This window comes from Grampus griseus (assembly GCF_964374135.1).
Source record: "Grampus griseus genome assembly, chromosome: 12".
In the NCBI taxonomy this organism is placed as follows: Eukaryota; Metazoa; Chordata; class Mammalia; order Artiodactyla; family Delphinidae; genus Grampus; species Grampus griseus.
In genome coordinates, this window is record NC_139006.1 from 78,204,985 (window position 1) to 78,217,918 (window position 12,934).

Genomic DNA, 12,934 nt, shown 5'->3' on the forward strand with positions numbered 1-12,934 from the left:
ATGAAAGGAAATTAAGTGTTATTGTGTGTTTCGGTTTCTGACACCAGCTCTTCTCTTTGTTCTGGTAGGTACCTATTACACCATTCTTTGGCGAAGGTTATTCGGCAGTTGTGACCTCTCCCAACCGGACACTCTACAAATTATTATCTCTGGACTCCCAGCTGACACCCTGCCGGAGGCAAGAGCTACTAAGCCAACTGGAACTGTGCCTTTTCTCTTGTCAAGGTTTTTTTCTTACACAGGAAAAAGAAAGAAAAAAAAAGATGAAGTTGGGCAAAGTGGAGTTCTGCCATTTTCTGCAGCTAATAGCTCTTTTCCTGTGTTTTTCTGGGATGAGTCAAGCAGAACTCTCAAGGTCCAGATCAAAGCCCTATTTCCAATCAGGGAGGTCCCGGACCAAGCGCAGCTGGGTGTGGAATCAGTTCTTTGTGCTGGAGGAGTACATGGGTTCAGACCCCCTCTATGTAGGAAAGGTAGGGCGTTTGGCCTTTCGAAGTCACAAATGATTGTTGTGAATGTGTATGGTTGAATGGAGAACTGCTAATTTTTGCTTTGGGGGTGGAAAACACGAACTATTGCGAGGTTTTTGGCATTCATGAGCCACACTGAAACCGTAATCCAGGTGTTATTCATCCCGTGTAGGCACAATTTAGGGAGTGATGCTTTATTCCTAGGAACAGGTGAGGATCCTACAGATGCCTAGTTCACCATGATTGTGGCATGTTAGTAAAGCTGTCATTTCCAAGATGAGAGCAAGAATATTCACTGATAAATGAAGAGTAGTGGGTTCTTCCAGCCAGTTGCTTTTTGAGCTTCTTTCTGGGGGTTCCTAGTTGAATAATGCTCATACTAACTTATGCTTATATATCCTTTTCTGATACTTGCAGTTAAAAATTGCGAAGTGTAATTACTGTGCCTATTGCTTCTAAATCACGAGCAGTTCAAACCTACATTTCTTAGTGGTAGTCTTGTTTTAATGGATTTTTAAAATTTGCTTTTTAAAATTACATTTTGGTTAAAAATGAATGTGAACAGAAGTCCATGAGAAGTGATATTAGACCAACAGTGGGCAGTTTGGGGTGTATTTATTTGGCGGCCAATTGGTAGCCAGATGGAGATTTTTTTTTCCACAGCTTCTTTCTGGTTGTGTATCTGGGCTTCCTTTTGAACTGAAGGGTGCTTCAGGGGGCGTGGCCTTTTCCCCGACCATCCTGGTACTGTGTTCCCACTTTCTAGTCTGTTGCAGGTTTGATTATTTTCATGTCTCTGAAGATTTCCTGAGCGTTTTCAACTTGGTTCTGCGCACTGGTGGAGGGTTTCTAAGTGGAGTGTGTTGGCGAGACATGTGTACATCTGCATGTATGCTTTTCACTGTCAGTTTTATGCATCTATTCCTGATAAAGTGAAGCACAGCAAACTGAGGAATTTTTCCCTGAGTATATTTTCAACTGTGAACGGTTGAGGAAGAATCTTTGCAATTTATTCCGTGGGTCATCGTTTCATTTGAATAGACCTTAGGTAAGGGTGAAAAATCGATTTTTCTTGATAGGTATCTACATAAGTCAAGGTGATCTTTATTATATATATGCTTGTTTTCCTTTGAAAGCCTCTATCTTGTACAAATTCTGATACTGTGTTGTAAACAAAAGGATTTGAATACATTAAAGTTTTCTGGGGGTGTGGATTAGGAATTCTTTTAGCCTGGTCGTAGCATTTTTCTGCCCTAAGAAAGGATGTACACAATTGTTTTTTTGGTGCATGTATATATTTCTTTTCATAGCCATTCTACTGTTATCAGTAGCACCGCCATTTATACTTTACATGTATTAAATCTCTCCATCTCTCGTTTTCTTGTAAATCAAGTGAAAGCAGTAACCTTATGCAATGTTAGTGACTGAGAATCTAGCTCAGAATTTCATTCATTTTTAATGAAAATTTGAGAAATTCATCAAACTTTTTTCAGTGGACAGGTCTATAATAATTCAACTACTTCATAAGGATCTGTAGTTATTAGGTGAAATCACGATTTTTTGTACAAGTGTCCAATTTTCTAAACACGACTAAAATACTTCCATTAATTTGGTTTTAAATGGAGTTGCTTGGGTGAGGTTGACATTTTGAAATCAGTGTAATTTAAAATTTTAAAAAAACCCTTATTTTAAATTTTGTACCCTTCACCATAACAATTTAAAATGCTTATATCGAAATAATCCCTGTTAAGTCAGTTTAAAGTTATGAATGCATGTCTGTAGGTTACTTAAATTCCAAATGCACGTGAAGGTACTGGGCTATGTGCTGTTGTTATTTTTCTAAGAGAAGTTGTGTGGTTCCTTGATTAGGTAGCACATATTCTGTGCCTCCTTTTCAATTAATCAGAGACAATCGTTTAGCAGATTTTATGTGGCAGGAAACAAGTTTGTGCTTATCTCTTGAATGCTGTATATGAGGAGTTCAATACTGTCCTTCACAGTAAAATGTGAAGGATTTTACATGGATGGAAATAGGTTTTTTTTTTTTTCCCCGTACGTGGGCCTCTCACTGTTGTGGCCTCTCCCGTTGCAGAGCACAGGCTCCGGACGCACAGGCTCAGCGGCCATGGCTCATGGGCCCAGCCGCTCCGCGGCATGTGGGATCTTCCTGGACCGGGGCACAAACCCGTGTCCCCTGCATCGGCAGGCGGACTCCCAACCACTGTGCCACCAGGGAAGCCCAGGATGGAAATAGGTTTTAAAAAACTCTGAATTGATTAAAGTACAGAAAAGGGGCAATAAAATAATGTGAGATGGAAACAGAATTTATAGAGCAGACTAATGAAAGTCTTTAAAAGGAGAGATTTACATTCGCTTGAGAAAAGGTGGCTGGGAACGTGAATCCTTTAGGTTGTTTGAGATGATGAGTCTTTTTTAGGTTGGTGGTCTGAATAGGCAGAGTTATAGGAATAATTTTGACTTCAGTCCAGTTTTGATCACTTGGGTATGTACAATAGATATATCTTCCTTTTTTTACCTTGAGGGAGGTAATGGCTATGACCAGAAGTTTTTACAGGACTGAGAGAACAGAAAATTCTAGATGAAGAGTGGAAGAATGGATAAGCAGATAAGCGAGGGAAGAAAAGAAGGAACCTAATCCTTACTTTTCACAGATGCATAAACTATGCTGGTTAGATGGCTACACTCTGAGTCTTCCTGAAAAAACATAGCTATTTGGGTAATTTGGAAAATATAAATGATGACCTTGGTAAACTTGATGGCTTTATTTAATCACATAATGGGTACATACAGTGTGCGTCAAATTGACTTCAGTTTTATTGCTGACTCAGGCATTTCCTACTAGTTGCATGATTTTGGTTAAGTGGCCTATTACTAAACTGTAGCTTCCTCATCTTTAAAATGGGAATAATGATGTCTGTAATTAGTGTTTTTACTGAGAAATAATGAGATAAAAATATTTGGAACATACGTTAATCTAGACATCATGATATTTATTTCACGACCTTTTAATTATAAATTAACTGGGTTGTGAATAATCTATTGTGTTGTGTCCAGTGTTATATTTGTGATCCTTCAGATGAAAGTAGACATTATTTTAAACTTAATGCAGTTTATTAGAGGAGCGGTCTGTGTTGGATGTGAATGGAAATACAGCTTGTCTTTATATTTGTATGGGATAAGACTATGGCAAAAATATGGTTAGTGGGTAAATGATTCAGTCCTTAAACACAAGGACTTAAATGTCAGAGAAATCATGTCTAAACGGGTTTTTTTTAGCCTTCAAATTTGGAGACCATATTAATGGCTGATGCCCAACAAGTTCAGTTAAATTATTCTACACTTAAATAAAATTTGGTGTTTTAGACATTGAGGATAGAGAGGTCCCAAGATAGCTTATGACCTTATTTTAGCCAATTTACCGAGTTTGTTTAACGTGATAACTCAAGACCAAAGTAGAACAGTCTGTTGGAAAGGGCCAGGAGTGCTTCTAGAACCCTCACCAAGAGGCCTCCAGGGCACAGACCTCTGGTCTTGGTTAGGATCTGAGCTTTATCATTAGCATCCCATCGTTTTCTTGTAATAGGAGTTGAAAAACTGCCGAGTCTCAGTGTGTTGACATAAGGAAGGTGTCATTAGTCATTACTCCGATGGAGCTCTTTTTTTGGTTTGAGGTGTAATTGACATATTATTTTCAGGTGTACAACACAATGATTTGATATTTGTGTAAATTGAGAAATGATGACCACGATAAGTCTTCATTTACATCTGTCACTACATAGTTACCAATTTTTTTCTTGTGTTGAGAACTTTTAAGATCCACTCTCCTAGCAGCTTTCTCAAATGTACAGTATGATATATTTAACTAGCGTCACCGTGCTGTATGGAGCTCTGTTTTAAAGAATAATAGTGCACCTTTCCTTAAAAGTATTTCTTAGTTGCTGCCGTACCTGTTTTCTTGTCCCTCTACAGGGGCAGTGAAGTGGAGAGGCCATCCTTTTCTCCCTGTGACTTTGTATCACCCTGACCTGGCTCTCGAAGTGCATAGGAAATAGCAGTTTCCAGCCATCTGATTGCATCACACTGTACTTTTGTAGTCCAGTCTTTTCCTCACCTTGGCATTTCTCACTTAATGTCCCCTAACCGTCTGACAAAAAATTTTGTCTACAAAACCACCCAGCCTCAGTTCCAGGTGTTAAGTGTTTTTCATTTCTGCTCCCCATAATGGGCTGCCAGCCGTTTGCTGTGCTCCAGGACATCACTTGCACTGAAATGTGTGTTTCCTTCCTCTTCCACAGTCTGCTTCTCTAGCTGTTAACATCACTCTTGCCTTTCCTGCTACTCCCCGTTCTTCCCTCCTCATTCAGGGAGAATTTATGCCTATTGCGCTAGTCGAAATCAAAGACAGGAATGCAGTATAGAATTCACTCTGCTCTCAATTTCGCCTGGCTTGAAAGTGTTGGTGAGCATCTTTGATGCATTTAATTGCACCTCAGCCATATCTCTCGCCGAGAGATTCTCTGTCTCCTGATCACCAAAGCTTTGTTCAGTGTTCCAGAAAAGAAATTTTCATCTTGAAAGGAGGTTGCATTAAAAGAATTGGGTTACAAATGAGATTCCTTAGCGGGGCTAATTCATATTAGATACACAAAAAGAAAATAATCCCCAATATTAAGTACTTAGGGAAGAGCGTTTATATCATGGTAAAATTTACATTTTATAGATTTCGGGGGGAAAAAAACAGCAAAAGCATCCTCTTAAATATGTAGATTACCTGAAATTGGTTCCAGTCTTAGAGGAAAGCAAATAGTTTGTTCTCCTTGTGTATGCATAGGAAACCCATTTTCATAACATTTTTATAACCAGAGTGAATTGTGAACACCCTTGTTTTTATCTTCTTGTTACTTTGCCGGTAGAAATGTGGAACTCCTGGTGGCTTCAAAAGGAATTTGGACATGGATAAGCTCTGTGGGATTCAAATAAGTTCAGACTCCTAGAAATATTTTTTGCAGCTAATTTTAGCTCTTATAAAACTCCGGTATAACTATCAAGTGGTAAATGCATTTTCTCCACATAAAATCAACAACCCCAAGTCTTTGTATGTTCTTTCAAAACCATAATGAAAATAAAATATATCAGGCTTTGCCACTAAAATGCAGACACCTACCATTAATTCAGTTTAATATAGCTTATTTTCTCTTCAAAGTTATCTTAGGTTAGAAAGGAAGGTTGTAGTTAGCTACCAAGTACTTTACATGTGCTACTATACAACTAAAAGTTGGAGGATAGGGACTTACGGTTATAAACCTAATTATAGTCAAACTAGATAGCCTAGATTGGCTCTATTTTCTGATTGTTTGTCTGTGTTGACCAAAATCGTTTAAAAATGCTGTCTTCTTTAATGTGTGTGTTTATACACACTTGTTACCCATTTGGTGATGGTAGAAGCAAAAATCATAAAAGAAAAATTAAACTCAGTCTATACCCGTTGTGTTTTTACATTGTATTTATGTTGAGTTTTTAAGTGCAAAGACAAGATACCAACTAAAAGGATGATACGGGGCCTTTCTATAGTAAGTGCACTATAATATTTTGGTCAGCTTTCTATGCTGTGCTCATTGATACGGAGTCACAGAATCTGCAGCGGTGTCTGTAAGTCACCAAGATAAATGACAGAATTAGATGAGCAGGACAGTCACTGAGCCTTTGCTGGTTTAAGCGTACATAGTTAAGTACTAGAGTGGGAGAAATTTCATCCTAATTATTTTGTCTGATTTACATTGATTATCTGTCATAATGATTGTGATCACTGGAGAGAAACAGTCGTTTGTATAAATGCGCTTAAAATCTTTCGCATGCTGTGCAGCCTATCCTGTGTTTTCTTTCTTCCCCTTCCTTCTCTTCTTCAAGTCCTTATTAAATACCTACTCTGTGTTAGGGACTGTGCTAGATAAAAGAGTTTAAAAAAATAAACTCTCCTCTTTCATAACATTCAGTCTGGTTGCTAAGCCAAGCAGGTAACCAGATGGCAATGGAGAACGGTCAGTCCTGCAGCTGATCTACAGCTGTGGAGGTGGGTAAACCAGAGGCACTAATTCATGGGTCTGTGAACAAACGCTTTCATGAGGATACCTGGAAAACCTCTGTGATTTCATGATCCTTTTATTCAGTCTCCATATCAGAGACAAAAAAAAAAAGGTGGGATTATCTTCTTAGAAACTAGGACAGGGGACTTCTCTGGCGGTCCAGTGTTTTAAGACTCCACCCTTCCACTGCAGGGGGAACTGGGATCCCGCATGCCGTGCAGCGTGGCCAAAAAAGCAAAACAAAACAAACAAAAAACCCCAAAAAACCCAGTAGGACAGAGTCTTCTAAAACTATTGGGTGCTTTATATAGTGGAAAGCTTTATATAGTGGAAAGATCAGTAAGCAGAAACCCTGGCTTATACTGGCAAGTTCCTCATTATTTTGAGCAATGCTCTAAAACGCAATAAATTACAATCTTCTCACCTGTAAAATAGAGATCACATAGGTAAAATTTTAAAACTATTTTGAAATCATTTCAGACTTACATATAGGTCGCGACGTATCATGCCAGGACCCAGCTTCTCCGAATGCTAGCATTGTACGTGACTGTACCCAGTGTTTAAACTAGGAAATTAACATTGGTATAGTACTCTTTACTCATCGAGGGGTTGTACTCAGAATTTTCCAGTTGTTACAGTAAAGTGGCTTTTCTGGCAGAAGCCAATCCAGTATGACGTCTTGCATTTGTCTTGTCTCCTCAAGTCATCTCTTGTCCTTCTTGACTAGTAATTTGGTAGAGTCTCTCACAATCTGGGTTACTTTCACGCTTCTTTCTGTTGTAGACGTGTCAGGTGATGTGTCAGTAGTTTGGGCAAGAATTCCACAGAAGTGGTGGTGCACCTTCCTCACTGTATCTTGTCAGGAGGCACAGGATGTCGCTAGGACTCATTCATACTGATGTTCACTTTGATCACTTGGTCAAGGGGGTATCTGCCACGTTCTTCTGCTGAAAAAACGTCTGAAAGTGTCAAAATCCTGAAGGGAGGTATAAAATTATCTAAGCTGTCGTTATAGATTCGAATAAATATTACCGCTGGTTTGAGGGATGTGTATTGAATGATTCATTAAGGTCCACTGTCCATTTTTAGGATGAGGTTGTGGGTTTGTCTGAAACGTGGATGGAATTTAAATCTAAAATGCTGTCAGGTAATATCCATACTTTTATGTAGTAATTGATCTTGTTTCTCAAAAGCACATCAATTTAGGATGTCTCAGACAAATTGATTTTTTTTTTCTTCTGAACCATGCAAGACTGCTCTCTGTAGTCTAGGATTCCAAGAAGATGTCTACTGATCTATACTTAAATAAGCGCTTTCTCCCCCATTGCTTACAAAATATAAAGAACTGTTTTATACCGTACAGTGTGCCACAAATATTTAACCCTCATGATTATAAATAAAACATTGCTTTGGAAAATAATAGGTACCGTCAGAAGTAGCTCAAGAGAATGCAGTCGAATGTCTTACATTTTAATATATTCATAAGAGTTGAAGTCTAAATAATGAATAGTATTCTATTTAATGTTTGAAAGATTTAGTAATGAGAATTTCTCTTAATGATTCTTGCTAGAGCCTATAACATTTCTGATTCACAGCCAGTACTTATTAATCTTCAGAAAAGCCTTGTGATTTAGGAAGGAGGAGTTCTTATATTGGAGATGAGGTAAAAGATACATTTGGAAGTACAATAAGTAGAGGAAGGGGACAGTCATTAGAGATATAATTCAGAAGAGTTAGAAGGCAAATCTGGAAACTAAATTTCTGGAAAAATGGTAATAAGATGTTTTATGTCTATAAAAATAATTTTTTCTTCAAAGTGTCAGATTTAGTTGCATTATTATCAAGGCCTCTTAACATATGTTTTTGAAACCTTTACCTTTAAAATGGCATATGTTCAAGAGAGGATAGATATATTTACAAGGGCTCTCAAATTATTACATACTACTTCCTAAAATTTAATAAATCTGGAAACTGAACATAGTTAGAATAATAGGGCATGATAATGGAGAGATTAAAATGGTATTTAAGCCAGGACACAGAAATATTCGAAATGAACCCTAGAACAGAAATTTCCAGAATAGGGTATGGAAAAATAACAAACTGTTGAGAGTCTAGAAAGAAAATATTTAGGACTTCAATTAAAAATAATCTCATCTTTAAAAAATTCTAGTTTTTGGTATATGAAATACATAATACACTTAAGGAGTTTTCACTGATAAAAGTACACCTTCAAACAAGTGGGAAGACCATTAGCCCATCCCTGAAGGGGTTAAAGAGATGAGGAGCATTGGTAGCTGGTTGGCCCTGCACTGCAGTGTAGTACTCTAGTGAGCTGGTGTGGAAAGATGGAGCAAGATAGGCTCAAGCCTCAGCTTAGCTTGCTTTTGTACCTCATGGCTTAACATTTTAATATAAGAGAAGGTCTGAACACATTCCAGTAAATAATAGCTAGAGAAAAGGAAATGGTCAGGAAAATACTCACGTTGGCCTCAGCCAGCCTTAGGTCTTCTCAGAACAAAAGCCTGGGGATTATTGTCTCTCCTGTCACCACACCAACAAATAACAGAGTGCCCAAATGATCTGGGGGGAAAAAATCAAGGTAGTACGGGGAGGCCATCTACATTTCTAGTTAAGCTAGAATCCTTGTCTTCTGTAAGATAAATGCAGAAGAGTAATTTCTCAAGATGGGGCTGTGTTACAGGAATGGAAATTACAAGAACCAAAATGATAAACATCATTCCAGCAAGTTTTGTGTGTAAACAGTGCACAATTATCTGATAAGAATGCTTCCCTTAGGGTATTTACTTGTCTTCTTAGTTAAAATGCTGACATGTTTTAAGGTATTTAACTGAAAACACACAATCAAGATTTGGACAACACATACATAATGTTCAACAGATGTGAGTTTGAAAGATTTGTGATGATCACTAGTGAAATTAGTCAAACCATACTTAAATTAGATTTTTCTGATTTGTGAGTCATTTAAGGGTCCACACTGAAGCAGAATCTGTGTGGAGAGTGAGAGATTACACATTCTGCACTCGGTTCTTTGAAATGAAGAAGTAAAAGTTGACATTTTCTTTTTCATAATGTATCTGAGAAACTCAGTTCTGTATTTCATACACTCTCTCCTTAACAGTTTGTATAATTTTCTCAGCTGAATCATAACAGCTGAATTGAGGTGGCTAACTCATTTTGCTTATTCAGGAGAAGCAGATACTGGTGAGCTCTAGGCATTGGGATTCAACCTAATTCTATCTAAGAAAAGTGAAGCCATCAATAGTTAAAGATGATTACTGAAGAAACAGATGAGAAATAATCACGTGACTGTAGCACATGGAGAGAGCTTATTTGTAATGCTAAAATCATACATGGACTATATAAAGAAACACAGAGCCATGTCTAAAATAAAAGTAACTTGAATTGTCGAGTAGGTACACAACCTTGGAAAATTGTTTTTTCAAAGATTCGTGTCGAATGATGGGATAGTATTGCAAAGCTTGACGTTGAAAGTAAAAATACAAGCCTTATTACAAAGGATAAGGTATCTTTTTGGTTCATCATTGTAACACCTGCAAATAGACTTCTGGCTATGGCATAACGCTGTGTTCAGTGAATTTGGGAGAGCAGTTGTGGAGTGTAATGATCTGAAACAAGACTGGTTTTTCCCATTGATTAGATCATTTGTTGGAAATGTGAGTACAGTTGATGATGGAGAATATATACAAATGAGTGAGGAGTCAGGGTTAGGGTCAGAGAAAGAAGTGCATTCTGTTTCAGATCCAATTAAGATTTCACAATGGGATTTATGATGAGAAACAAAAGGGAACTAATATTCACATGATTAATATGTTTTATATATATATTTTTTTCAGTGTTACTCTCTTCACACTGTCTATGGCTTCTGACTTATGTCTAAGTTTGATTTTTCTGTAAACTCTGGGCACACTGATCAAGTCTAGTTTTCCACAACCCTCTAGTTTTAACTTTCTGTCCAGAGCTAGAGAATGTGTAGGAGAAATGGAAGCTTTGTGGGGGGAGGAGTTTAAGCTACGTGAGAGGCGTCAACAGTCATGCAGTAGCTCTCTTTATTATTTTTTCAAGCAATGACCTCTCTTGGAATTTAGCAAAAAAAGAAAGAAAGAAAAAGTATTTTGTGTAATTTTGGTCACGAGATACACAGTATCACATATGCTGAAACTTGGCCTCTGTGCACCAGTGCCAGATAGAATCTCGGAGCCACAGTTTTGGGTGATGTAGAAAATAGCTTTATTGCTTTGCCAGGCAAAGGGGGACACAGTAGGCTAATGCCCTCAAAACTGTGTGTCCCAGTCTGGGGGTGAGGTGAGGTGTTTCATGGTGTTGGGTGTGTGCAGGGCCTTCATTCCTTTAATCTGGCCTCAGGTGGTCTCTTGATGAGCTTCTGTGGTTCTCAAGGTTATCAAACTGTGACATCTCTGGAATGAAGAATGCTTCATCAAGTAGTTAACATCTTGCATTTGTTGGGGGGTTTATTTCTTCAGAAGAGCTCAAAGATATTGTTATGTGTATCCCTTGAGGGGGCTCCAGGACCCTGCCCCAAGGCTGCACTATTGTTTCTTGACTGTTCCTCCCTTGTCTCTGCATCTCCTCCCTTCGCCGATTAGCAACTGTTTGGACCTGTCCTTTGGAGCTCAGGGAACGTCATGGAGGCTGAAGCCTATTTCCTACAAACAAGAAATGGGGGACACAGAAAGCCTTCTGTGCCCAGGAGCCCTACAGGGTCCTGCTCGGTTTCACATATAATGATTTTTTTTTTTTTTCAAATCACATGTCCTTAATACTGAATTCGAAATTTTATATTGGGTTGGCCAAAAAGTTCGTTTAGGTTTTTCCCTAAGATCTAAAGGGAAACCTGAACGAACTTTTTGGCCAACCCCAAATCAAATATTTTCATCAAAAAGAAAAATAATATATTCTTATTTTAACTTGAATTCTTTTTCAGAGTAGATCTGCTTGGAACTTTAAAGCTCATTTGCTCTAGTCTCTTTCTAAATTCAGGAATTCTTTGTACAGTACCCCGATGGTTGATTGATCAGGCAGCCTCAGGTCTGTGTTTTAGTCGGGACAGGAAGTGTGGTGGAAACACACAATTCACAGTCACGTGAGTTGGGTTTGCGTACTGGCCGCCACTCAACAAGGGTGTGACTTCAAGCAGATACCTTCTTTTCTCATGTCATTCACTTATAAAATAGGAACAACAGTAACCTCACAAGGCTGCGGTGAGCATAAAGAGAAAGATAGGGTAAATATGAAAGCATAAAACAAAGTGTAAAAGGGAGGGAGTGTATTTCCAAAAGTGAGTCAGCTTGGTGAGGAACGGGGTCACATCCACTCTCAAGCATCGTGCCTGGACCAAGCGTCGTGCCTGGATGTTCAGGACGGATGGCTGTTGATTGCATGGGAAGCACGAAATCGTGGGATGCCATGAGTGGTGGTGTGAGATGATATTAAGCTTTGGGACAACTCTTGCTTTTAGGAACTTGAATTATATTTAGCTGTTAAAATATCTGAAGGCAGCTGCTTGGTAACCCCCTCTCCCCATTTAAACTGAGTGCTTGAAAAGACTAAAGAACTCTTTAACTCAGGTATTTCATTTATGACATGGTTTCCAGAACTCTCCTCAGACTCAGCGATGTTTCTCAACGTCCTGAAATATGATGATCAGGATTAAACCTCGATAATTTATAACCAGTCCAATCAGTTCAAAAGAGAAAAATCATGACTTTTGTTTCCCTTAATGTGAACTGTGCCATTAACACAAGACACGGTTGCGTGGCCTGTCATTGTTATCAGCGTTATCATTATCTCTCGAGGAAAACAGTGTAGGAACAAATTAGGGTTTGGACTAAATAATATGATCATAAAATAACTAGTGAACATGCTAAGAGGAAGCTAGAGTAAAATTGAATGTTAACTAGGAAAGCCAAAACCAATTTCTCCAAATATTTTTTTCCTCAGGAAAAAAAAATGGTAAATGAGGAGCTGAGTCTCTCTTCTTCCTCAGCACATTCTGAAAGCTTCCTGCACACACTGCTGGTATTCGCTTTCTCTTACTCGTTCCTTCAGGTGTCTCAGCATTCTGCTTCGGTTTTAAAAGTTAAAGGAGCCTTTTCCATAGATTTTTTGTTTATTTTTAAATAGATTGCTTTATTTATTAATATGTCATTCTAAACATTGCATAAATACAGCCTATATAACTAGAGTACCAAACACTGTTCCGGTAAGAAGTTGGAGAGTACATGTAGGGCAATTTTAAGAACTCTGAATACTTTGGCATAGACGGGTCTCCAGGCTGAGAGACAGCCTGTTGCATCAGTA

The 12,934-nt window shown here is 38.3% G+C and overlaps 1 protein-coding gene across 1 annotated transcript in view; it reads left to right on the top strand.

Moving 5' to 3' along the window:
* Positions 1 to 263: 263 nt before the first annotated feature.
* CDH7 (cadherin 7) overlaps positions 264 to 12,934 on the top strand; it is a gene marked incomplete at both ends in the record, with an annotated part of 110,647 nt that continues 97,976 nt past the window's right edge. The window contains one exon of the mRNA XM_082668061.1: positions 264 to 473. Within this exon, the coding sequence (XP_082524187.1) occupies positions 264 to 473 (210 nt within the window). The remainder of the gene's footprint in view (positions 474 to 12,934) is intronic.